The 23,516-nt window shown below is 38.2% G+C and overlaps 4 protein-coding genes across 4 annotated transcripts in view; 3 read left to right on the top strand and 1 right to left on the bottom strand.

Moving 5' to 3' along the window:
* Positions 1-1,198: 1,198 nt before the first annotated feature.
* LOC311291121 (potassium/sodium hyperpolarization-activated cyclic nucleotide-gated channel 1-like) lies at positions 1,199-5,654 on the top strand (the record flags this gene model as incomplete). Its single annotated transcript, XM_084409994.1, has 7 exons — positions 1,199-1,246; positions 1,335-1,419; positions 1,832-1,953; positions 2,086-2,217; positions 2,352-2,586; positions 3,862-4,029; positions 5,626-5,654. The coding sequence occupies 7 exons, from the start codon at positions 1,199-1,201 to the stop codon at positions 5,652-5,654; spliced, it is 819 nt and encodes a 272-aa protein (XP_084266120.1).
* Positions 5,655-7,773: 2,119 nt separating this feature from the next.
* Positions 7,774-17,181, top strand: LOC311290257 (deoxyribodipyrimidine photo-lyase). Its single transcript, XM_084408634.1, has 8 exons — positions 7,774-8,400; positions 9,144-9,951; positions 10,271-10,443; positions 11,323-11,407; positions 11,497-11,729; positions 13,205-13,399; positions 14,335-14,560; positions 15,817-17,181. The coding sequence occupies exons 1-8, from the start codon at positions 8,176-8,178 to the stop codon at positions 16,344-16,346; spliced, it is 2,475 nt and encodes an 824-aa protein (XP_084264760.1). The 5' UTR covers positions 7,774-8,175; the 3' UTR covers positions 16,347-17,181.
* gcsha (glycine cleavage system protein H (aminomethyl carrier), a) lies at positions 17,177-18,946 on the bottom strand. Its single transcript, XM_084408635.1, has 5 exons — positions 18,689-18,946; positions 18,295-18,374; positions 18,138-18,201; positions 17,890-18,021; positions 17,177-17,757 (listed from the first exon to the last, which is right to left on the bottom strand). Exons 1-5 carry the CDS (start codon positions 18,837-18,839, stop codon positions 17,660-17,662), a joined length of 525 nt encoding a protein of 174 aa, XP_084264761.1. The 5' UTR covers positions 18,840-18,946; the 3' UTR covers positions 17,177-17,659.
* A 1,065-nt stretch (positions 18,947-20,011) lies between these two features.
* Positions 20,012-23,516, top strand: part of otogl (otogelin-like) — a gene marked incomplete at its 5' end in the record, with an annotated part of 51,333 nt that continues 47,828 nt past the window's right edge. Inside the window, 3 exons of the mRNA XM_084409993.1 lie at positions 20,012-20,030; positions 22,127-22,219; positions 23,292-23,446. Coding sequence (XP_084266119.1) covers positions 20,012-20,030; positions 22,127-22,219; positions 23,292-23,446 — 267 coding nt within the window. The remainder of the gene's footprint in view (positions 20,031-22,126; positions 22,220-23,291; positions 23,447-23,516) is intronic.

The raw sequence follows: 23,516 nt of genomic DNA, 5'->3' as shown, positions 1-23,516 counted from the left end.
GTGTCTGTCAATGTGCCATTAATGCCATCACAGTTATCTAAAAAGAAATGTTAAAATTGGCCTTTTTCTGTCTTTTAGGCACTACTATCTTGTGTATATGGTGGTCTTAACATTTGTGAACCTTGTAACGATTCCTCTGGACATTGCATTTTCTGATGATATGCTTGGAAGTGCCCACAAATACTGGGTGGCTTTCAATGTATTCTCAGACCTCCTGTTTTGTATTGATGTTGGCCTTAATTTTCGAATGGGCATTTTCAGTGAAGACGGTCAGGTATGAACATGCCTTCGTTGTCTTGTATGTCTATACTGTAATATTAATGATTTATTATGGCTTTACCTTTCTAAAATACGGTAAAAAATGGATACAATGCATTCCTGTTTCTGTCTAGGTCATCCTTGATCCGAAATTAAAGGATTTGTTCCTGATGTGATGGCTGCATTTCCGCTCGACACTATCATTATTATTGTGGTAACTGTATTCATCAGTTAATATCACTCACACTGATCAAATTGTAGAGATACTTCTTACAGAACAACCAATTCACCACAGGAGCATTTTGATCACGCTGACACTACTTCACTGGTGGCTTCGGAGTTGGTGCGGATACTCAAGTTTGTGAGGATTCTCAGTATGATCCGTTTACTCCGTGAGCTTCTGAGATCCTGGTTTGAATTGGAAAGTGTAAGTTTCAGCACAACTCACTGTCATGTTTATGCAAGAAATTTTCAATGGCAATATGTTCACACTGTACAGCCAGAGGAGAATACAGTCACCTTTGGCTTGCTCACGGGGGAAAAATAATAATTGAAAGAAGGCACAATTTGAAACTTTAAACGGGATTTCCAAGAACCTTCCAAGTAACTCAAGAACCCCAAACAGCCTAAATAGTATTTAATAATAATAAAAAAAAAGTAAAAATAAGATGAAAGGATTTTTTTTATTACATTTTTTGTAGTATTTTCTCACATTTTTCCTCCTCTGTCATAACATGATAAACCAGCAAGCAACAGGACATTTTTGGTTGTATTTTGTACACCCTTACTGTTCTATGGATACTTTATGTTTTATTATCTATCATTTTAGGTGTCTGATGTACAGCTTGAAGTCAAGAAGTTATTCAGGGTTGTCTCAGTTTTCCTGATGATGGTCCTCATTTGGCACTGGAACACTTGCGTTCAGTACTTCATATCTGGAATGGAAGAGTTTCCCCAAGACTGCTGGGTTGTAAGAGAGAAAATTGAGGTATGTATTATTTTTCATTGCTTATGCAGGCATTTGTTTGACATGATGTGTTCAACATGTCTTCCTTTTTTTCTGTTACATTTTGCAGAATACCTCGATCGGGGAAAAATACTCCTATGCTTCCTCCAGAGCTTTCTCTCAAATGGTCTGGAGATCAACTGACTCACCAACGCGTACGCCACACAACATTCTTTCCACATTCATTATTTTTTGAGAAATGATAATCAATCTGATAATCAGTCTTTGGTACAGAAAAATGTCTCCTGAAATCAACTTTAATCGGTGGCGTTTGCTAAGGACAGCATCACTTTTACAATCAGGATTTGGGATTTTTTTTTAACAACCTGTGATACAAAGTTAGTTAATCTATGATTACTTTTAAGTGATCAGACATATGATTTCCATCTGCCAGATGAAAACAAGAAAAGCAATGGCTTAGCCATGCCATGGCACCCTAGCATTGTGGCATAAAGTTTTGCATGAGCGAACACCACTGAAGAACTGTAAAAAAAAAAAAAAAAAAAAGAAGAAAAAAAGAGTAGTTTACATTGAACTAAAGTGATTCCCTTTTGTTTGTTTTTGTAGGTGTGGATGAACGGTGGATAGCTATTGTAAGTATGGTGATTGGATATATAATGTGTATTGCATTTATTTCTTGGGTGATCAACGCATTTGGGAGCATGTCTGCGACTGGCAATGCATACAAGGTAAAGGTGAATTAAAGCTGAGTTAAAATTAAAGCTGTTTGTTTATTGTTTGTATTTGTTAAGTTTGTTTATTCAACAAATAAATACAAGGCGGCTCTGATGATATTATGCCATGATATATAAATATTTCAGATAAACCAGCTACAATCCTCCACAATGTTCCAAAAGCTGCCCAGAGTGTTGCGCCAACGTACCACTGCCCAGTACAAGTGGCACTGGGATAAGAAGAACATCCTTGACATCATGTCAAAACAGCTCAGAAAGGTTTCTAATTGATTCATAAATATAAACTTCAGATAACAAACAATACGGTTTTCTGCTGTTCAAACAATCATTTGGCTCAAACAGTATCTTTTATAGAAATAATATTTAATAGTGATATGTTTTCTGTTTCAAAGGATATCATGGCAGAAATATGCTCCAACCTGTTGAACAAAGGCATGTTTTTGTCGCTTAACAAAGAATTCACCGAAGCCATCTTGATGAAGTTGGACTATGAGTTCTTCAATGCTGGTGACATCATCGTTCATCAGAATGCTCAACCCGACAAAATGTTCTTCATCGACTGTGGACGGGTGCTTGTGAAGAACGAGGCTTTCAAAATGGAGCTGTGTGATGGAGATCACTTTGGAGGTGATGTATGAGAAACTTACTGTTGTGTGAATCGGTTGAGAAGTAGTCTCGTGTAGAGGTTCGGCATAAAGTCTGGTCCACATTGCAGTGCTAGTCAAGTCAAATTTAGTGCTTTTCAGATACACATTGTTTCAAAGCAGCTTTACAGAAAATCATGTTAATGTTTAAAATATCTGAATTTCTGCATGCCTCTGATAGTCACATTTATCAGATAATATAAGCGATAATATAGTTTACATTTTGCAACAATACAAGCAATCAAGCAGTTGAGATCTGCTATATACATTATGCTGATACTGTATGAATGCGAATAAAGTTGGACATGCTTAAATATCCAACCTTATATAAAGAGCTGGGCAAAAATGTTTTGCGAAAAAAAAAATCAGGCACCCGAGACTATTTAATTAGTTTCAGCTGCCTGATTTTTATTTTTATATATATATATATACATACACACACATAATAGATATATGTAATATACAATATATATGTTAAATTTATATATATATATTTTATATATATATCTTAAAAAATATGCTATTTTATATGCTATTTAAATATTTAAGAACAATAACATTTGGACATCAAAACATGCTCACTTAGAGCGAGTGTTTAAACTTTTGCTTTAAATGCTATTTGTTTCATATGATGTTTTATAAACAAAGTTCGGGAGGAGCACGTTCAAAATAATCAATCCAATCAACTTGTCATCAAACAATTACTATGTCTACCCTATCAGCATGAGAAGAAGCATATATATTCACTCTGTCAACTCACCTAACATTCCTTGACAGTTTTTCAGGATCCCTCCACCACCCCGACTCCTCACTCTTGGCTTAGTCTTCCACAGCCAGGAATAAGGGGGGAGTGCTCTGGGTTCGGGCCGAATACCGAGCCTGGGGCCCTCTCCTCAGACAGCACGCCAAATACGCTTTTATTCTATCTGACTTATTTGTAAGTGTGAACTCGTGAAATCAAAAGGAACCTCTTGTCTGTCGCCATGTTGTCAGTGTCCTCTTTACTCTGCAATGTTTTTCACTGCATGAGAAAACAGACGTGTGGTGTGAGAGCGTGAGAACAGCGTCAATTACACGAGTTTCACACTCAAAAATGCTCAAAATTAGATTACAGAGCTTGCCACATCAAGAAAATGTTTTCCCAGTTTTGTGTGCCGGATTGATCAGATGGTCAGTCAGATAATCTTTGCTGTGAAACTCCAATGCGTTTTAAACAACCAGCCTCATACTCACCATTTTAAGTTTTGTGTTTCTGCAGAGATCAGCTTCCTGTTTGGTGGAAGGCAGTTGGCCACAGTTTCTGCGCTGACCACCTGCAGCCTTTTCACCCTGTCATTACAAGAGTTTCAGGAGATTGAGGAAGAGTTCCCACATGTTGTGAACGAACTGAGGGGAGCAGCTCAACAGCATGAAAATGATCTAGACAGTAAGTCTTGCACTATGAGTCGCTTTGTACGATCATCGGGAGGGGACATGTTCGGTTCACTTAGTTTTGTCGTGGCCATGACACATTAACTTGTGGGAACGTGATAATAAGTTGTGGCCACGAGATCATTTTGTCGAGCTAACGCATCCTTATTTCGTTTAGTAGTGGGAAGTTCAGATCATTTTACGAACTCAGATCTTTGAATCTCGTTCATCAAAATGAACAAATCTCTTTTTTTGAGTTATTTTGTTCATTTCAGCAGAATGTATTTAAAATGTTACATGTTAGCCAAATTCCCCAAACACATCAAATGTTGATCGCATTTAGAATAAGAAAAAAATTGCAATGCAAGGAAAAGGCTAAATTATGAGAAACAGAAACGAGTAATTAAATTGATATTGGTCTTCAGGCTATGCAGTCTGTTAGTTTACCTCACCTCCCGAAGCTGTTCATTCATCCCCTGACATCCTCATAAACTGAGCTTTGCAGTCTGTAGTACCGGATACAGAATTGATCAGTTCATGTTTCAAGTCTATCGACTTCGGGTTCGAGTTATTCATTCATCACGTGACAGAACAATGAAAGACTCAGAATAATCAGACCCAAAGACTCGAGAGATGAACTAATCATTTCTCTTTCCGGTACCGACAGCAAAGCCTCTATGGGACTGACAGGAAGAACAAAAGACTCGGACCCGAACCCGAAGACTCGAGAGATGAACTAATCATTTCTGTTTCCAGTACAGAACCTATTGGATGTTGCGCATGCGCGGTCAACACAAAATGAACAAATCACTCTCTGAGACAACTCGGTAGTCCCGAGTCATATTAATAATAATAATAATAATTCGTTACATTTATATAGCGCTTTTCTGGGTCCTCAAAGTGCTTCACATATGGAAGGGGGGAATCTCCTCAACCACCACCAATGTGCAGCATCCACTTGGATGATGCGACGGCAGCCATATTGCGCCAGAACGCCCACCACACACCAGCTTATTGGTGGAGAGGAGACAGTGATGAAGCCAATCAGTATATGGGGATGATGAGGAGGCCATGATAGACAGGGGCCAATGGGCAAATTTGGCCAGGATGCCGGGGTTACACCCCTACTCTTTTTCGAAAGACATCCTGGGATTTTTAATGACCACAGAGAGTCAGGACCTCGGTTTAACGTCTCATCCGAAGGATTGTATATTACACCGTGTCCTAACTACACGCGATGCCGCGACGCGCGATAAAAGGTTATTTTCCATGTTAATCAAAGTTTTTGTCCTAACCAGCCACGACGATTCTATTTTAGAAACGGTTTCTATTTTTCTGTGACGTCGCGCTGGAACAACAAACACAAAGTGTGGCAATGATTTATGTGCTTTATTTAATGTTAAAAGCATGCAATGTGACTTTGAATATCATTTAATGCTCCAGCTTTGTAGCTGTAAAAGCAACAATGGATAATTCACCTCAGATCTTGAAATGAAACATTTATATATAAATGAACAAGTATATTCTTTGCTACGGCCTAAGCCTTATGAGTGTTGTATTTGTATTTTGTGTATCTGTTTCTGTGCTCTGATTGGTTTCTTTCTCTTGTTAGGCTCCGCCCCTGCGCACCTGTTGCTCTAATGGCTCCTGTTGAGTATAGAAGAAGAGTGTGAAACAGAATGAGGCGCAGCGGTGAAACCCGGCTAGCCTTCTAATAAATGTTTAAACTGCACTTTGCCTCGCATGTCCTTTTATGTTGCTTACCCATTTTCCAACGAGCATTTTAAAAACGGGTTTGTAACATCTTTGACAAAGATTATTTTAGTAACTCAGTAGCCTATGTATTTTTTAATGTTTAAATGGTGTAGTATTTATTAATTTGATTATATAGCCATCTTATCCATTTTCTTGCGAGTGCCGTCAAGATTACTCTCTGGTGCTGTGAACCTAATTCTATTCTCAGGATATTTTTATACCCTACAATTTATAATTGTTTAAATATTTGCAAAGGATGGAAATCGACCCAAACAATCTGTAAAATAGTTTAAATGTGCATTATCCATTACATTCCGTGGCTGTTATTTGTTCATCATTATCATCATCAGTAACAAGATTAATATTCTTTATTTACACGTATCAGTTCAGAAGGTGCTATAAACATCATCATTATTATTATTTATCAAGTAAACAGAATAGATGTTGTAATAAGCAAAAAGGGGAAAAAACACATTTTGTTCATTTATTCTACTTTTTTCCAAGTACTTAAAGTTTTCTTTGTGGTACTATTTGTGTTGCGCATAATCTGTTTGCCTCTACAAAGTATGCTTTATTAGTAAGGTAGGCCTATATTGTGTACTAAATTTGGTGCTTCAATATCACTTTAAGCCACATTAAGCGTCTTATATGAGATAAGAACGCTTGATTACGGTGCCGTTGTCTGTTTTAGCACATACTGCCATCTAGTGGTAGCAGGTTTTCTCAGACAGCTGTGTGTGTGTGTGTGTGTGTGTGTGTGTGTGTGTGTGTGTGTGTGTGTGTGTGTGTACCTGTTTTTCTATCCCGGACCCGGTGGGGACTTCAACCTGAATGCACACAGAGTCATGGGGAGTTTGGGGACTCGTGTCACAGTGGGGACCTAAATTGAGGTCCACATGGGTACACAAGCTTATAAATCATACAGAATGAGTTTTTTGGGGGGAAATGTAAAAATGCAGAAGGTTTTCTGTGATGGGTTAATCAAATAGGATTGACTCAGAAACGAGTCAATGAATACACGCGTGTCACCTGACCCACAAATGCACATCTTACTTGTTGCATGCAAATATTCTGACATTAATACAAAATCGAGGTTTTGTATCAACAACTATGTCTCTATTTGTACAAAATGCTGCACATTCATGCATTTCTGGATTTTGCACACACAAGTTGTATTAGTTTAAATGTAGTGACGCACATTTGTGAATTTGTCAAATAAATGGGTAGTTGTGCACACATTAATAATTAGCACCAGGCCTATTCATTTGTAGTTTGTGTGTGGGTTGTGAAATGCTTAAAAACCGCGAAAAGAAAGTCAAAATCCAAATGAATCAAATGAGATTGTCTCAGAAAAGACGTCAATAAATGCACGCGTGTCATCTGATCCACAAACGCACATCTTCTTTGTTGCATGCGCACATTTTGATACACTAATACAAAAGAAAACATTTGTTTCCTCCACAAGATGCGCTCCACCAGATGCTCAACTAACTAACATAAACAAAACGCGTGCAGAAGGACTAAACCATTTGGCGCATTAAGGGGTGGGACCGTGAGACCTTAGATAATCTTTTTTTTGTATACAAAATCAATGATTGTCAGTCAATCAACCAAGTTATTCAGCCAATACACTAACTTTACATTTCATCTGACATTCATTATGAAATTTAATTAGGAAATGAAAATATCCAGGTAAAATAAAATATATTCCAGACTTTTCAAGGGCCCTCTCTCCCCTTGGGGGGCCCTGGTATTCAGTAGCCTACTGGTTTTACCCCCAGTCCGACGCCCCTGGATGGTTGAAGGGTGAGTAGAATAATGTCATCTGATCTCATTGTGACACTTTTTTTTTTAACGTATTAACGAGTCTCGTTTCTCTGCCTAAATGCTCCTGGTTAATTGGCTCTCGTGTGTTTGGGTTAACACGTGCCTCACTGAGGGGGAAGAGCCTCTGCACTATGCTCGACCGTGATTGGTCAGTCAGCTCATTTAGCACCGCCTCTCCACAGGCACTGGAGACTATGCTGGAGAAGCTGTTACATACATAGTCACTCACCACGATTCAGATACAAAAGTAAAGTACATGTATTTCGTGTAAGTAATGAATCCAGGATTATTTACATTTCAGATGTATCGATAATGAAACATGCATGTTATTTAAACAGAAGTAAAACCCGTGGGTTTTTTTTTTATACAGACGATTGCAGTTATGAAACCCCAGCAGCGGCTTCTTTTGTAACCTGTCAACTCGTCATTCATTCGTTCGTTTTGTAACGAGACTTACGGATACATTTTAGGCTACCTATCAGGGTTGTCTCTTTATGACGCAAACTGTTGCAAATGATTTTGATATATTAGGCTATTATATATTTACTGTGTTGAAAAGTGACGGATTTGGTCAAAGAGAATGTCTGTAGGCAAAGATATGAAGTCCGTGTCTCAGGTCCGTGAACTCCTGAGAGAGTTGATGTTGGGTCGTGAGGATCCGGACGGGTTTTTCTGTCTGTGTTTGTCTCTGCTGGGGGACACAGACACCCAAACACACTTTCTGGACGTGATCGAACCCCTTTCATCCGGACATGAACATCTACACAGTCAGCTGACTGCAATCTTTCTGGAGTACTTCTCTAAGGTAGTGTGTGTGTGTGTGTGTGTGTAGCCTATATCAGTCTGTCTGTCAAATTAATTTAATAATATACAATAAAAATGTAGGCTATACAACATTGTCGCAGAGACCAGTCAAATACCTAAATAAAGCATAGATCTGGGTAGATGACATGGCGTAAGGTAGTGACAGGAGTGTCCTTTTTAAAGAAATGATTAATAATGTTGCCTATGAAATTGATCAAAAGTGACAGTAAAGACTTTTCATTGTTACAAAAGCTTTCTATTTCAAATAAATGCTGTTCTTTTTAACTGTCTATTCATATTTTTAATGTTTTTTTTTAAACGTTCTAATAATAACTTTCTATCAATACAAATCCTGAAAAAAAAGTTTCCACAAAACTGTTTTTAACATTTATAACATTGATAATAACAAGAAATGTTTCTTGAACAGTAAATCAGCATATTAGGATGATTTCTGAAGGATCATGTGACACTGAAGACTGGAGTAATGATGCTGAAAATTCAGCTTTGCTATCAAATTAATGAATTGCAATTTAAAATATATTAACATAGATAAGTGTTATTTTGACAATATTAATATTTTTGCTATAAATGTAGCATTGGTGAGAAAGAGAAGTATTTCATAAATGCATTTCAGGGGTTTTCAATACAGATTAACATATTTGTTGCATAATAAGAGTTAGATGTTGTTTATATAGGCTAATGTTGAATACCTTTTTTTTATTTTTTATTTTTTATTTTTTTCAGGATGAAGCAGATGAATTAGAGTTGGCCTTAACACTGTCTCTTAATGAAACCAAACACATCAAAACAGATTTTAGGCAGCAGAATTCAGACCATCAGCCTCAAATGCCTCCCTGTTACAAAAGCTATGCTGACATGACTACAGTAACTTCAGGTGGTGATCAGCCAAAAGTCAATGCAGCCGTAGAACCAGAGAACCAGCCTATTACAAAATGGACGCTAGATACTGAAGTACATAAAACCACATGTACCATTAAAAGCATAAATAAAGACAATTATGATCTCGAAGTCACAAAGTCAAAGAGGTCACAAAGGCGTCTGCGTAAGAAGGAACTTCTGTTGAAGAACCCATCGGGACCGCGACCTGTTCTGCTGTGGTTCAGAAGGGACCTCCGCATGTGGGATAACCCTGCTCTGATTGGCTGCCTGGAGCTTGGTGCACCAGTCATACCAGTCTTTTTGTGGAATGCAGTGGAGGAGGAGGGTCCAGGGGTTACTGTGGCATCCGGCGGGGCCTGTAAATACTGGCTGCATCAGGCACTAGTGAGTCTGAACCTCTCTCTAGAGCAGCTTGGAAGCCACTTGGTGACCCTGAAGGCAGAGCCCTCATCTTTGACAGCGCTGCAGGAGTTGATCGCTGAGACGGGGGCAGCATCGGTTGCGGCAACGGCCCTGTATGAGCCGTGGTTAAAGGAAAGAGATGACAGCGTGTGGGAGGCACTGGAGAAACAAGGTGTTAATTGCAACATCTACCATTCCTATTGCCTTAGAGACCCCTATGCTGTCACCACACGGGGCGTTGGACTACGAGGTGGGTAATGCAGTGCAGCAGCTCACCATATTTAATTAAGAAAAATTTTTGTATTACAAGATTTCTGAAATGTTGTTTAACCTGTTAACTGTCAGTGTCCTACAAGAAGGTCCTAAATTACATAATTTGAAGGCTTAAACAGTCAAAATGAATTAGGCAGGAAGTAAAACTAACATTGGATTCGGATGTGCCTTGATGCATCCTCCAAAGGCAGCATTTTTAAGCTTACTACACCTTGATGGCGGTGACTTTTGCAAGGGCAAGCACCACCAAAATCTTTTAAAGTGCTAGTCTTAAGATATTCTACATTTATTTGCAGGTATCGGCTCTGTCTCTCACTTTATGAACTGCTGCCAGCAGAACCCTGGCAGTGGACTGGGAATTCCACTGGATGCCCCCGGTGCCCTGCCTGCTCCCTCAACATGGCCGCAGGGATGCCCGCTTGTTGATCTGGAGCTTGCACGCCTGCCACGCAGGAAAGATGGCACAGAGGTGAAATATTCAAACCACCATTAACAAACATTGCTTAATCCTAAACTAAGGATTAGCTTAGTTCAGTTTGGACATACAGTATAAGTAGCTTTTATAAACGTGCCTTAGAAATAAACGTTACTGCTGAGCATCTTGAGACAAAACAATGACACTGATATATTTTAAGATATGACAGTGCGAGTTGCTTTCAGTTAAAACAGCTCAAACATGCATTTTAGTCTGGGACTAGTCTTAAACCTTGTCTTTGAAACTGGGGGTTCATGTTTTAGAATAAAAAATAATATTGATTTTGAAATGTGTATCACATTTGACTTTTAATAAAAAATATTTCCTTTTGAATTATAATTTGAATTTACTATGATGAATTTGTTTTATTGTTATTTGTTCGAAGCACTGAAGATAGCAATGTGCTGAAACATTTGCTCCTGTTCATTTGTTTTTAATTCACTTCGCACTTTTTGCATGATGCAATTCATAAAATAAAAAAAATGTTTTGATAGACTAGTCTGTACTGAATCCAGTGTGCGGCCAGCCATCTTCTTACCTGTTTTATATTAGTTATATATGCATCAGAAAGATCTCTCTTCATGTAACTTAAGTGGCCATTCACACGTTAAAAAACACAAGACACAACCAGTAAAATGGAGGGAATCACAAGGTCTTGAGGCACATTTTTAAAAGTTTAACTTGTTTTAACCTGAGTGTTGCGTTTTTTAGAACACCATGCCATGCAAATGATGCAAGTCATGATCGCAACTGTCAAAGACTACCATCTAGCATGTTTACATGCAATGCAAAAGTAACGCAGTGGAATGCAAAAGCATGTCCTGTGTGAACGGCACCTAAGATCTAATTGCTGTTATTATATGGTACTGACAGATTGACTGGGCCGTGAACATTCGGAAATCATGGGACTTCAGTGAAAAAGGAGCTCAGGCCCATCTTGAGGCCTTCCTGCGAGATGGTAAGACACATTTCCAAGGTGCATGTTTTAATGTAGTTGTATTACAAGCCCATCCATTATTTTGCACTCATCAATTGACTTCATTGTAGGTGTGTACCGTTATGAAAAGGAGTCAAGTCGAGCGGATGCCCCAAACACCAGCTCTATATCTCCATATCTGCACTTTGGGCAGCTGAGTGCACGGCGCCTATTATGGGACGCCCGTGGAGCTCGCTGCAGATCTCCCAAATTCCAGCGCAAACTGGCCTGGAGGGACCTGGCGTACTGGCAGCTGTGCCTTTTCCCAGACCTGCCCTGGGAGTCCATCAGGCCACCGTATAAGGCAAGATTCCCATTTATTATTCCCACTCAATGCTTGTGCTTGTATGAAAAGAGCAAAATCATGTCTGGCCCAGTATCATTGCAGTTAGGATGGGATTTTGGTGTCAAATCAATTATGTGACTTGAGGAGATATTTATATAGCACTTTATACTAGATTGTTTCAAAACAGTTTTTCAGTGATGAACAGGAAAATAAAGATCAATGATGCAAACAGAATTCAATTCTGCTGTAAAGCAGCTCTAAGGCGATAGTGTCATTATTCAGCTGAAGTCAGTTCAGTGTTGATTCAGTTCAGTTTAAAAACTGCGTAAACTTCATCAATTAAGAAATGAGTTCAATTAAGCTATAAAACAGCTTATCATCCAGCTAAATTCAGTTCAAGTTCTGGTTTCATCCAATACTGTTAGTGCAGTCAACTGAATAATACTACTACTAAATATTAAAGGAGAACTCCGGTCAACATTTTTTTGTAAAATTGGAGTGCTGTCAGTACAGAGAACAACGACAAAAATCGGTGTTGCCTACACCGTGTTATCCTCTTTTTAAAATTTGCACCCTGTTGACTTCAATGAGGCAAGTTTTAAACCTGTTTTTAGCCTCTTAACATCCTTGATGTGTCATTACAAGTGCACAGCTAATGTGAGTGATTCCTTCAGAGTGAACGCGGTGAATCTGACTGCAGTAGATGTGAAAGATATGAATAAAAGTGATGTTTATTCAGCCAGCGCACATACCTGTATTTACTTCCTGTTTTCGGTCGAAGTCCACAGTAGTCGATTGTCGAGTTTACGCGCATAGGTTTAGTTACCTATGATCACGCGCGTGAACTCGACAATCGACAAACTTGCCCCATTGAAGTCAACAGGGTGCAAATTTTAAAAAGAGGATAACACGGTGTAGGCAACACCGATTTTTGTCGTTGTTCTCTGTACTGACAGCACTCCAAATTTACAAAAAAATGAGCTCAATGTTAAAAAGTGACCGGAGTTCTCCTTTAAGTGTCCCCAGTGCCAGAGCGGACAGTATCAAGGAACCCAAACTCCATCAGATGGAGAAATGGAGAAAAAAACCTTGGGAGACTGTAGGCCCAATGAATGAACATGGTGTTATTATGATTCCAGGCTGCATCACAAGTCAGATTGTGGATTGATATCGTTCAGATTTTATTAATGCACTCTCAGAAAAAATGGTACCCTTTGAAAAGGTTACTAATCTACTAATATGTACACTTTTGATACCAGTATGTACGTTTTAGGTACTAATTTGCACTCTTTAGGTACAAAGGCATACATTTTTAAAGGGTACCGCCCCAGTGACAGCTTTTGTACCTTTTTTTTCTGAGAGTGCAACCACCGGAAACATCCTAGAATCTTGGTGGTGACTTTTGCATTGACAATCATCAGAATTTGTGTGTCTAGTAATGCGATTATCATCATGATTACATTTGTATACTCAAAACGTTTTATCCAATGCAGGTTTTGCGCTGGAGTTCAGACCGTGCCCATCTAAAGGCCTGGCAGCGTGGATTCACAGGGTACCCGCTGGTAGATGCAGCAATGAGACAGCTGTGGCAAACTGGCTGGATGAACAACTACATGAGACATGTTGTGGCCTCCTTCCTCATTGCTTATTTGCATTTTCCCTGGCAAGAAGGATACCGCTGGTTTCAGGTGACGCATACAGAAGACACCAAATTTATTCTCATAATTCTTTTGATTTTGAGCTGACTATATAATGTTATGCTACAGCTAATGTAATACCCCTAACTATAAGTATTAAAGGGTTAGTTCACCCAAAAATGAACATTCTGTCAGTAATTACTCACCCTCATGTTGTTCCAACCCCGTAAGAATTTCATTCATCTCCGGAACACAAATTAAGATATTTTTGATGAAATCTGAGAGCTGGATCACTCCTTCATAGGCTGCTAGGTAATTGCATCTGCCGGCCCAGAAAAGTTAGCAAAGACATTGTTAAAATAGTCCAAGTGGCTCAACCTTAAGTTTATCAAGCGACGAGAATACTTTTTATGTGCAAAAAAACCCCAAAATAACGACTTTATTCAACTATTCATTTTCTTCTGTGTGGGCCTCTGACGTGAGTTCACGAGAGCGCCACGACGCATGCGCGAGAACTGAGAAGATGACGCTCACGATCATTTGATGGGAAAGTGTGAAAGGTAAGCCATTCATGGCTTTGGTAAGGCACTTTTACGTTTTCTCATTGGTTTCTCACGATTCGGACATCCAGGAAATGCACACTTTAGAACCATTTTAAACACTACATCGAGACCCATCTGCATCATCTTCTCAGTTCTCACGCATGCGTCGTGGCGCTCTCGTGAATTCACTCAGAGGCTTATTACATTTACTCCAGTACTTTACACCACTGCACCTAGCAACATACTAGCAACCAGCCAAAGTACCCTAGAAACCAGATAGCAACATCCTGGCAACCACCTGCATCACAGTACCACTGTGCTGGCGAGTTTAGCATTCACTCATTGAGTTTCTGGTTTATTGATAGAAAATGTGCTACACTTTGAGAAATGACCTGTAATGGACCATTGAACACAGCATCTCAACACTTTTTCTCCATTTTATAGGACACGCTGCTAGATGCTGATGTTGCCATAGATGCCATGATGTGGCAGAATGGAGGAATGTGTGGACTGGATCACTGGAACTTCGTCATGCACCCTGTTGATGCAGCACTGACCTGTGACCCCTATGGCACCTATGTGCGGCAGTGGTGTCCTGAGCTGAAGGCCCTCCCTGATGACCTCATCCATAAGCCCTGGAAGTGTCCAGCGTCAATGCTGCGTAGGGCAGGTGTGTTATGCTAATCTGCTCACGGTTATCTCAAACTGAGACGGATTAAATGAGATATACTATTAATATCACATAAAAAATTGTCATTTTATAATGCTTCATTTTAAAATGACTTCATTGAAAATGAATGGAAGACTTATTTCATCTAGTGAAAACTTTTGGAACTGGAGCCAAACAAAATCTTACTGAAAGCTAATTTTTTGAGATATCAATCTCAAATTTGGAACATAACTTGTTTAAATTTATGGCTTTCATTTTCTTGTGGTTTTAGAGTAAAACGTGTTTTTGATAATATGTATTTCATTAATTTTTTTTTTATTTTTGTGCATTTTCCATAACAATAAATGGAAAATACCTTTTTAAAGTTCACTTTAAAAAAAAAAAAAAAATCACTTCAGCAATAATTTGCCAAGTGTCGTCTTGCCAAAGAGATCAAGTCTGTGCTCTAAATAATTCAAGATTTATGACAGTTTAAGTCTGAAATTTACATTTTCAGGTCTGCTCAAAAAGTGAAAAATTATTTATAACTACTACATAAATATAATTTAGTACCATAAAATCCCCTAAAAATATATATAAAAAAAGACATTAGAGACACCAGAGAAATTAGAGCAATTTTAAACCACTTAAGTGCAATAAGACGTGACAGAGAACTAAACAGAAAGCCGCCTGTCCGACAGCATGTAAATATTTAATTGCGTTCATTTTTGCGGTTTATTGAGCTTCAAATACTTATGTCTAAATGCCAATCTTGGTGTGTATTTACATAAACACCCCTGCTAAAAAAAATCCAGCATAAACCAGCATGAATTCCATGTTGGAATTCATATAGTACTGGTCAGATATAGTACCAGTCTAGCTGGTGGACCAGCCGTTCTCAAGCAAAACTGAGTTGGTGTAGCTGGTCCACCAGCACTCCTCCCATGATGCTAGTGACTAGCATAATGTCTAAATACCGGTCTTGAGTATTAAGTTGAGTCTAAAGTCTGGAGTTCTGCACTTTCTGTAAAGCTGCTTTGAAACAATATGTATTGTGAAAAGCGCTATACAAATAAATTTGAATTGAATTGAATTAAAGTGAACATAAATATTTGGGGGACATTTGGATTTTGACGCTTTAATGTAATCTAAAATCATTTGAAATGTTGGCATCATAACCTTATTTCCAGCAAAAAATGACTATATTGTGATATATATTGTTATTCTGTTTCACTCTGAAAGATGTCACATTACAAAGGTTTGCTTTCTGTTCACAGGTGTGGTTTTAGGGGGTAACTACCCAGAGCGGGTTGTTACTGACCTTGAGGAGCGACGTGCACAGTCTCTACAGGATGTTGCATCAGTGCGGAGGCGTTTCAGACAGTTTATAGACCAGCGATCAGGCTGTGATCTCGTGCCTCTGCCTGCCAGGCTGGTACAGGAAGCTCTGGGCAGTATGGGGGATGTTGTGAGGCATGAAGGAAATGGGTTCCTCCTCCCAGTCATCACCCGCATGGAGTTTAAACACCATTCGGAGGATCCAGACAGGCAGGACAACCCATACAACACTGTGCTAAAGGGCTACGTCAGTCGCAAACGGGATGAAACCATTGCCTTCCTCAACGAGCGAGACTTCACAGCCAGCGTGATGTGCGAGACTGCACAGCGCAGAGAGAGGTTAGAGAGGGACTGTTGTCTTCTGGAGGGTCTACCTCAGCCCACAGCTTCACGTGGCCGGGCCAGGCGTACCCCAACCAGAGACCCTTACAGCAAAGTGCCTGGGGGTGTCGCTATTCCCCACAGATAACAGAATGACATGTTTTAAGGCTGGAAAACACTAAATGGCTTCTGCATAATTCTTTTGGATCACGATTTGCAGTCTGGATCAGTCGATTCCAGTCAGTGAAAGGCAGCCAGTCTTCAGATTTTCGGGAGTTGACAGATTTCACACATATTCACGCAGTGCAAGATGGACACAAATTCAGATTTTTTTTTTTAGCTTCAGACTATGATTTCATCCAGTCAGAGGATATCAAACATATTTTGAGCCAGTTTTTACACATACTGTTTTTATTAGTCACGCCTAGCAATGAGGCTCCTGTTTCTGCCTGAGCTTGTGTTCAGAATGAAAGTCTGGTATGAAAGTGTGATGCCAGGTTTTGCTTTGTAACTGAATAACAAAATTGTTCCGATAATTTATAATCTATTTTGTAATTCGATGTGCTATCATTATTGCTCATGAGTTTATATAGCAAACCATTACTTTTCTAAGCTGTCCGATTTAAGGTTTTCACCTGGTGGTTGCAAAAAAGAAAAGGTCCTATTCATTCATTGCATTGAAGGAGAGATCTGATATTTAGAAATCAGAACAACAGATACCTTTCATATTATTTTGACTTGCAAGCAACTATATTAGGAAGTAAATATTGTGCATTTTGTTTGCATGTTCACTATAAATGCAACGAGCAAATTTCTTGGCTTGTTAGCACATCCATCATGGTGTTGAAAACTGTTCTATATTTAACATATTTATGACTTTTTTTCTTTAAATGTACATTGGGTTCTATATTTCATACATTAGATCTGAGAAGCACATTTGACACCAAAAGCAACATTAATGCAATAAAACCATTTAAATCCGTCAAGTTTTAAATAGTTGTTTAATGATGTTAATCACTTTCACTCAATTGTGAGTCCTCAAAACCAACAGATTTCATAACTGTCCTCAAATTGGACTTTTAAGTGTTATTCATATTCCCACATTTTATTTGTAGCTTATTCCAAGCAATGACAAACTTTCACAGGAACAGTGTGACATCTACAAAAGAGATGAAACTGTTACATAAGCAGTGGATATTTGATCTTCAAATCTCCGTGGCTTGAAAACGAACAAAGTAACGGGCTCAACCAAACCAGGTCTGCTTGTTGTTTTCCCAAGCGAAGTGCATAATGTTGTGACCATGTCCATTGGTTGGGTGTGGGTTGAAGGGAGAATATATAGTTTAGAAGAATATCTCAACTAAATCAACTACAAACAAAATGCATTTAATGAAGAAATAAACATTCCTTAATTGATTCTTTTTAAATTCTCCCCCATATGCAACATGCCAGCAGAACGATCTAGTCCTCTATAGATTTGATGTATCTCTCATAAGCAGCTTCATCCATCAGTCCATTTAATTCCTCAGGAACAGATACGGTCATCTTCATCAGCCAGCCTGCGAACAAAATACACACTTAATGATGACAGAATTTATATTTTTAAGTGAGATATTCTTTAAACCTTGTCACAAGTAGTTAAAAGATTTCAGGCTGGTTTGCGTCAAAACAAGTTTGGGGGAATGTCTCACCATCTTTATAGCAAGACTTGTTGACCAGTCCAGGGTTGTCCGCCAGGGCATCATTGACATCCGTCACTTCCCCCGTTAGAGGAGAGTACAACTCACTCGCTGCTTTAACACTCTCTAGAGTACCGAATTCATCTGCAATACAGATTATCAGAACATTCACAATTGATCATATCATCTGCTTAACTAACTACAACAATTAACTCATACTGAGAATGTACTCTCTTATGCTTACATAAATATAGTTTTACCTGACTGTGATAAATTTGCACCAACTTCAGGGAGCCCACAGTAGACAACGTCCCCAAGAGCCTCCTGGGAACAGTGAATTATAAACATGAAAATACAGCCTATATAGTTGATATACCTCTTTCTATATAAAAATGAAGCATTAATAACTCGCCTAACCTGAGCAAAATTACTTATGCCCACTGTTGCCACACCACTGTCCACGCGAACCCACTCGTGTTTGTCTGTGAACTTTAGTGCTGCATAACACAGAGAAAACAGATTTGTTTGGGTCTCAAGACGAATCAGGTAACAGCATAAACAATCAAGATTTATAAATGCGCATAAAGATGCATTAAACTGTAATGCAAGGCAATTCAATTATAACTAGGTTGATCGCTGCCGTAGTGAAGCAATTTAAATGATTGCAAGATCAGTGCCTATTACAGACAGACAGACTCTAGCGTATCTGGCATTTGAAGGTACTCAATATCACTTGTTAATATCAATGTGATCACAAACTTTCACGCGTGGCGCTTGTAACGTTAAACTTTCACAAGTGTGGATAACTTACCTGAGCAAAATGGAGCGGTTGTGTTCAGGAACCTTTTATTGCATGTCCTTGCCAGTAGACTAGCTGGAGCCAGAGAATTTCTGTTTGAGAGTCGAGGTAGAGAGGAGGTCAAACTAACAGAAGCACATCGTAATATTGTGGACATCGCCATTATTCCCTGTACGCAAATAACAATGGACGCCGGCGCGCCTCGATGATGTCATTATTCGAATGGACTATGCGCGCCAAAGCAGTGCTTTGAGGTGCGTGTTCGGTTTTCGTTTGGTATCTAGTGTACATTTTTTATTATATTTAGATCTATGACCGGATACTTGCCAGTTAACATGGACATGAACAGTTTAGATATTAACATCAAGATTTTGCGTTAAATGATGTAATATGATGATCTAGATGTAACTGATCATTATCAAATTATGCTGTTGTAAAATTCACTTCAATAGTTCTGTGGTGTGACAAATTACACTTTTAGTACAAATAGGCCTAATATCTTATGAGATCATAAAACTATAATAATAATAATAATAATATAGATTTATTATTTAAAAAATGGCCTATATGCCTATTTTTATAGAGGGAAAATATAATTGATCAGGAATGATGGATTAAATAAGTTCATAAGCAGAAGTGAATACCAAAAAATAAACTGATCAATTTAGTACAAACTATAAAAGTTAATTTGTGTGCAATATTCGTTTTATTTGACCAGCACATTGAAAAAGACATAGAAGTAACCACAGCAACAGTAACTTAGTGCTAAACGCTTTCGACTGGGACCCGAGTTCAAAAAAACAATAGTGCTGTTATTACATTGATTTGTTAGACATTATATCTATCCAAAAGAGGTTTTGTTTATAAACTCTTAAAGAGACATAGCAGATTTCTCCCGAAAATTATACTTACAGAAAAGATCTTAAAATGTCGACCCCTTGATAATCATTAATTAATTCTTACCCAAATTTGAATAACAAAAAAAACTAGATTATTAGAGGTTAGCATAGACGCTCGCGAACAGAAGTCGCGTTCACCTCAGGAGGAAACGCAATGCAACAGGCTGCTCGAGCTCTTTACTTTTAGGATCTGTAACGGACGGGTACACCGACGAATTGTAACTATATTACGATTCAATTCAGCAAGACAATATCCTCAGTAGGCTATAAGGATACAAATATGAAATAAACTGTGAACTGTCCAAACCATTGTGAAGTTAAAGTAAACTTATGGTCATTCTTCACCAGTAACTGGAATAGGCTATCTATCACCTGATCTATATGCCATTCCATAAGGTATGAGTGCTCGTGCACGCAGGTGCGCTCCGTCCTCCTGATGCCGCAGGTGCGCGCAGGTACATCATCCTCCTCTGACTGTACAGAAGATGGACGTTTATCCTTCACTACTCTGGGACAAATCACAGTAGTTTGTTAATCGTACCTCCTAGATTTTAACTTGATTAATATTTAAGAATCTTTTTCCAATTGAGAATTTCAATCGATTCTCCTAAAATGAAACTCGTCATTTCATGATCGTTGAAGGACGTCCGTCGCTCTGAGATGAACGAACAGCGGGACATTAAACTGTTTTCACTCTGTACACTTTTCATTTTCAAGCTATTTGTGCTTCAAGGTAAGTATCATTTTAATTCTGAACCATGCTTCATCCCCATTAATAGGTAACGTTTCTAAAATTTCCTGAAATATCCTTCTATTTATTTATCATACAACAGTAAAATCGTGGTAATAATGTTTTAAACATAATACATTTAAAGATTCTGAAAACCTCCTACACTTTTTGAAGGAGATCCCAGAATAATTTTTAAATGTGTTTTAGCAGAAAATGTTTTACCATGGTAAAAAATTAGAATGGGAAGTTTGCTATAGGCTATTTGATACAATTTTTGTAAACTCTGAATTGTGTATTATGTAAATCTATCTTAAGCTTCGAAAAAATTTGCAGTTTACTTACAATTTACAAAATCTTAAAAGTTTTCAGTGTCCTAAGACTATTAGTTATAAATGGTTTATTTAAAAACATATTCGTGTTTTGATCTAATGCAATGTTTATTATTTACAGACTAAACTTGGTTAATAAGATACGTTTATAAATATGATTGATTTTACATTGATATAATTTTACTTTTGACAGGATTTATTTGCCAGGAATCAAACTCAGAAAATAAACTCCCCAGGTATGTGTTTTTATAAGTATTAAACCTCTTGTTTTGGCGCTTTCATGACTTTTACAAATGTGTTAATAGATTGCAGTTTGATTGTACCTTTAAAAACTGGTGAACTTTATCAAACATCCATTATTACATGGAGCTTTTAAGTAGAGAGACAGTGTCAAGTTATATATGTAACCACTGATAAGAAGTTAAGTGTTTGGTCTAATGTTTTGCTGTGTAACCATTAAACCATTTCCTTGAGAATCATTTAGTCCATCAACGTGACTGTGTCTGTATGGCATCTTAAGTGTTTCTGAACCTTTAGTCTCACAGTCACCGCACTTTTAATACTGCTCTCTTTGTGCTGCTTTTAAAAGGAGGGTTAATGCACTGCGGCAGAAACGGGATCTCTTCCGTGAAGAGGTGAGTATACCTAAGAGAAAGTGACAAGGGACAGAGTGGAGTAACCACTCACACACACACACACACACACACACACACAAATACTGAGATACACTCTCGGTGCTGACAAAGCTGTCTTTGTGGAGTTTACACAAATGCTACAGACACTGAAAGCTCCACTCCCAAATGTCTGCAGTGGCAAATCCATGTGAGGGAACGTCAAGACAAGTTCACCAATATGGCTTAGTGGCCAGACATGGTACTGTTGCCACAATAGCTCGTAAGACCCAAATACTTGGCAAATTCTCTATAACATTTTTTTTCTCTCTGCAGACCCTTAGTGCAGTGCTGTCTGATTCAGCTCTCCCTCGAAGAGTTCTTCATAATTATACAGCGAGAGATGCATCAACAGGTATTGCACACTCAAAAATATACAGTCTCACTTGATCTTGGATGCTAGAAATATAAATTATTAAGTTATCCTTTAATACAAAAAGATCATCTAGAGCCAACTTTGATAAAGATTGGTGTGTGGCTCTGTAAGATTTGAGCAGAAGAACCCAAAGTTGGCCAGACAACTATTTAAAACCAACTATATGGTTCTATGGGTTTCTTTAAGGCAATTCACACTGCACCGACAGACGCGACCAACATGCGGACACCGACAGAGGTGACGCACTGATCCGACCAAAACCTGACGAAGTGTTCGCCGTCTGTTGGTGCAGTGTGAATTGACCTTTAGACTCCCAGGCAAAGAAAGATCAAAAATATGTCCGAACAAAAACATTGGGGGTGTGCTACTCCATAATTTTAAGTTTTCATTTGCTTTATTAGTAATACTTAGTGAAATTTGCCGTTTGTGTTTGTGTGTGTTGTAGAATATTGTGGGTGTCTTAATGGGGGCTGGTGCCAGGAGGAAGGACGCTGTGATTGTGCTCAATTCCAGGGTCTCGGGGAACGCTGTCAAATCAGTAAGAAACACACACACACACAGGTTATATTAAATTCAAAATGAAGCTTGCTTCGATTTAATTATAGTGAGGTACGTATGGTCTGATATTATCATCTGCCACCCAGTGCTGACCATTAAATGTGGATGAAAGAACCCTGAATTTAATTACTAGAAATCAAATGGCATTGCTCACTGGTTCCAGATAATCTATGTGACTATGTCTTACTTCATTTGGTAGCATTGGATTACAGATGTGCTTGGAATATATTGCTTGCCACAAAGAGCTTCTGTATGTATGTTTAATTAACCAGGCACTGAAAAAGCCAGACAGCTGGTGTGACCAACACAATAACAGGTTCCTGCATGTATTGATATAAGCCATACTGATTACATGCCCAACAGGGAATTGATTACATGGGGCACAAATATTGAGTTAAATGGTTTAATAATCACTAACAAAAAAAAGTAACAAGAGTTACCTTGATGATAATGGTTTTTGGGCATATCCCCATGTACCATGGATTATTTGAAATACCATGTTAACTACCATTCAAATGTTTGGTGTCAGTATGATTAAAAAAATAAATAATAATGAATAAATTAGTATTTATTATGTAGTAAATTGGATGTAGTAAATTGGTCAAAAATGACAGCAAAGACATTTATTATGTTTTTTACATTAAAATAAATGCTGTTCTTTTGAACTTTCTATTCATCAAAGAATCCTGAAAAAAATTATTACGGTTTGCACAAAGATATTAATCAGCATTTTCAACATTGATAGTAATACGAAATCTTTCTTGAGCATCAAATTAGCATATTATTATGATTTCTGAAGGATCATTTGACACTGAAGACTGGAGTAATGAAGCTGAAAATTATTACTAAATTAAAATGAAATTTTTTATTAAAATATGTGTCTAGGAGAGCATAAGAGACTTCTGTCAAAAACATTTAAAAGTTTAGTGGACATATTTTGTTATCATTCAGTCCCATAATTCTAAGGTATTTTCACCATCTACTATCACGTCTTATGGACCCGCCACAGTACTTTTTTGTATAGGTTTTTAATGTTGTATTTTTTGTATCAGTTCCCAACCATGGTCAGGATAGGGATGGAATTTGCCGTTCGTGGGGTCAGCATCATTTTGAGACCTTTGATGGAATGTATTACTTCTTCCCTGGAACCTGTTCATATATCCTGGCCAAAGACTGCCATTCCACAGAGCCCCAGTATACGGTGTGGGTAAGTTACAGCTACACCAGAATGTCTGCAATAGAACACAGGTCTGTTTCCTATGTACAATTTTCTTTTG

Source organism: Rutilus rutilus (genome assembly GCF_951802725.1).
Source record: "Rutilus rutilus genome assembly, chromosome: 5".
NCBI lineage: Eukaryota > Metazoa > Chordata > Actinopteri > Cypriniformes > Leuciscidae > Rutilus > Rutilus rutilus.
The sequence above is the reverse complement of the archived record's forward strand: the minus strand, read 5'-3'. Positions and strand labels throughout refer to the sequence as shown.

Coding starts and splice junctions, on each gene's coding strand:
- LOC311290257 (XM_084408634.1), top strand. CDS start 8,176: ATGTCTGTAGGCAAAGATATGAAGTCCGTGTCTCAGGTCCGTGAACTC. Junction 13,400..14,334: donor AAGGATACCGCTGGTTTCAG/GTGACGCATACA, acceptor TCCATTTTATAG/GACACGCTGCTAGATGCTGA. Junction 14,561..15,816: donor GTCAATGCTGCGTAGGGCAG/GTGTGTTATGCT, acceptor TTCTGTTCACAG/GTGTGGTTTTAGGGGGTAAC.
- gcsha (XM_084408635.1), bottom strand. CDS start 18,839: ATGGCGATGTCCACAATATTACGATGTGCTTCTGTTAGTTTGACCTCC. Junction 18,375..18,688: donor AACCGCTCCATTTTGCTCAG/GTAAGTTATCCA, acceptor TGTGTTATGCAG/CACTAAAGTTCACAGACAAA. Junction 17,758..17,889: donor CAAGTCTTGCTATAAAGATG/GTGAGACATTCC, acceptor TTTTGTTCGCAG/GCTGGCTGATGAAGATGACC.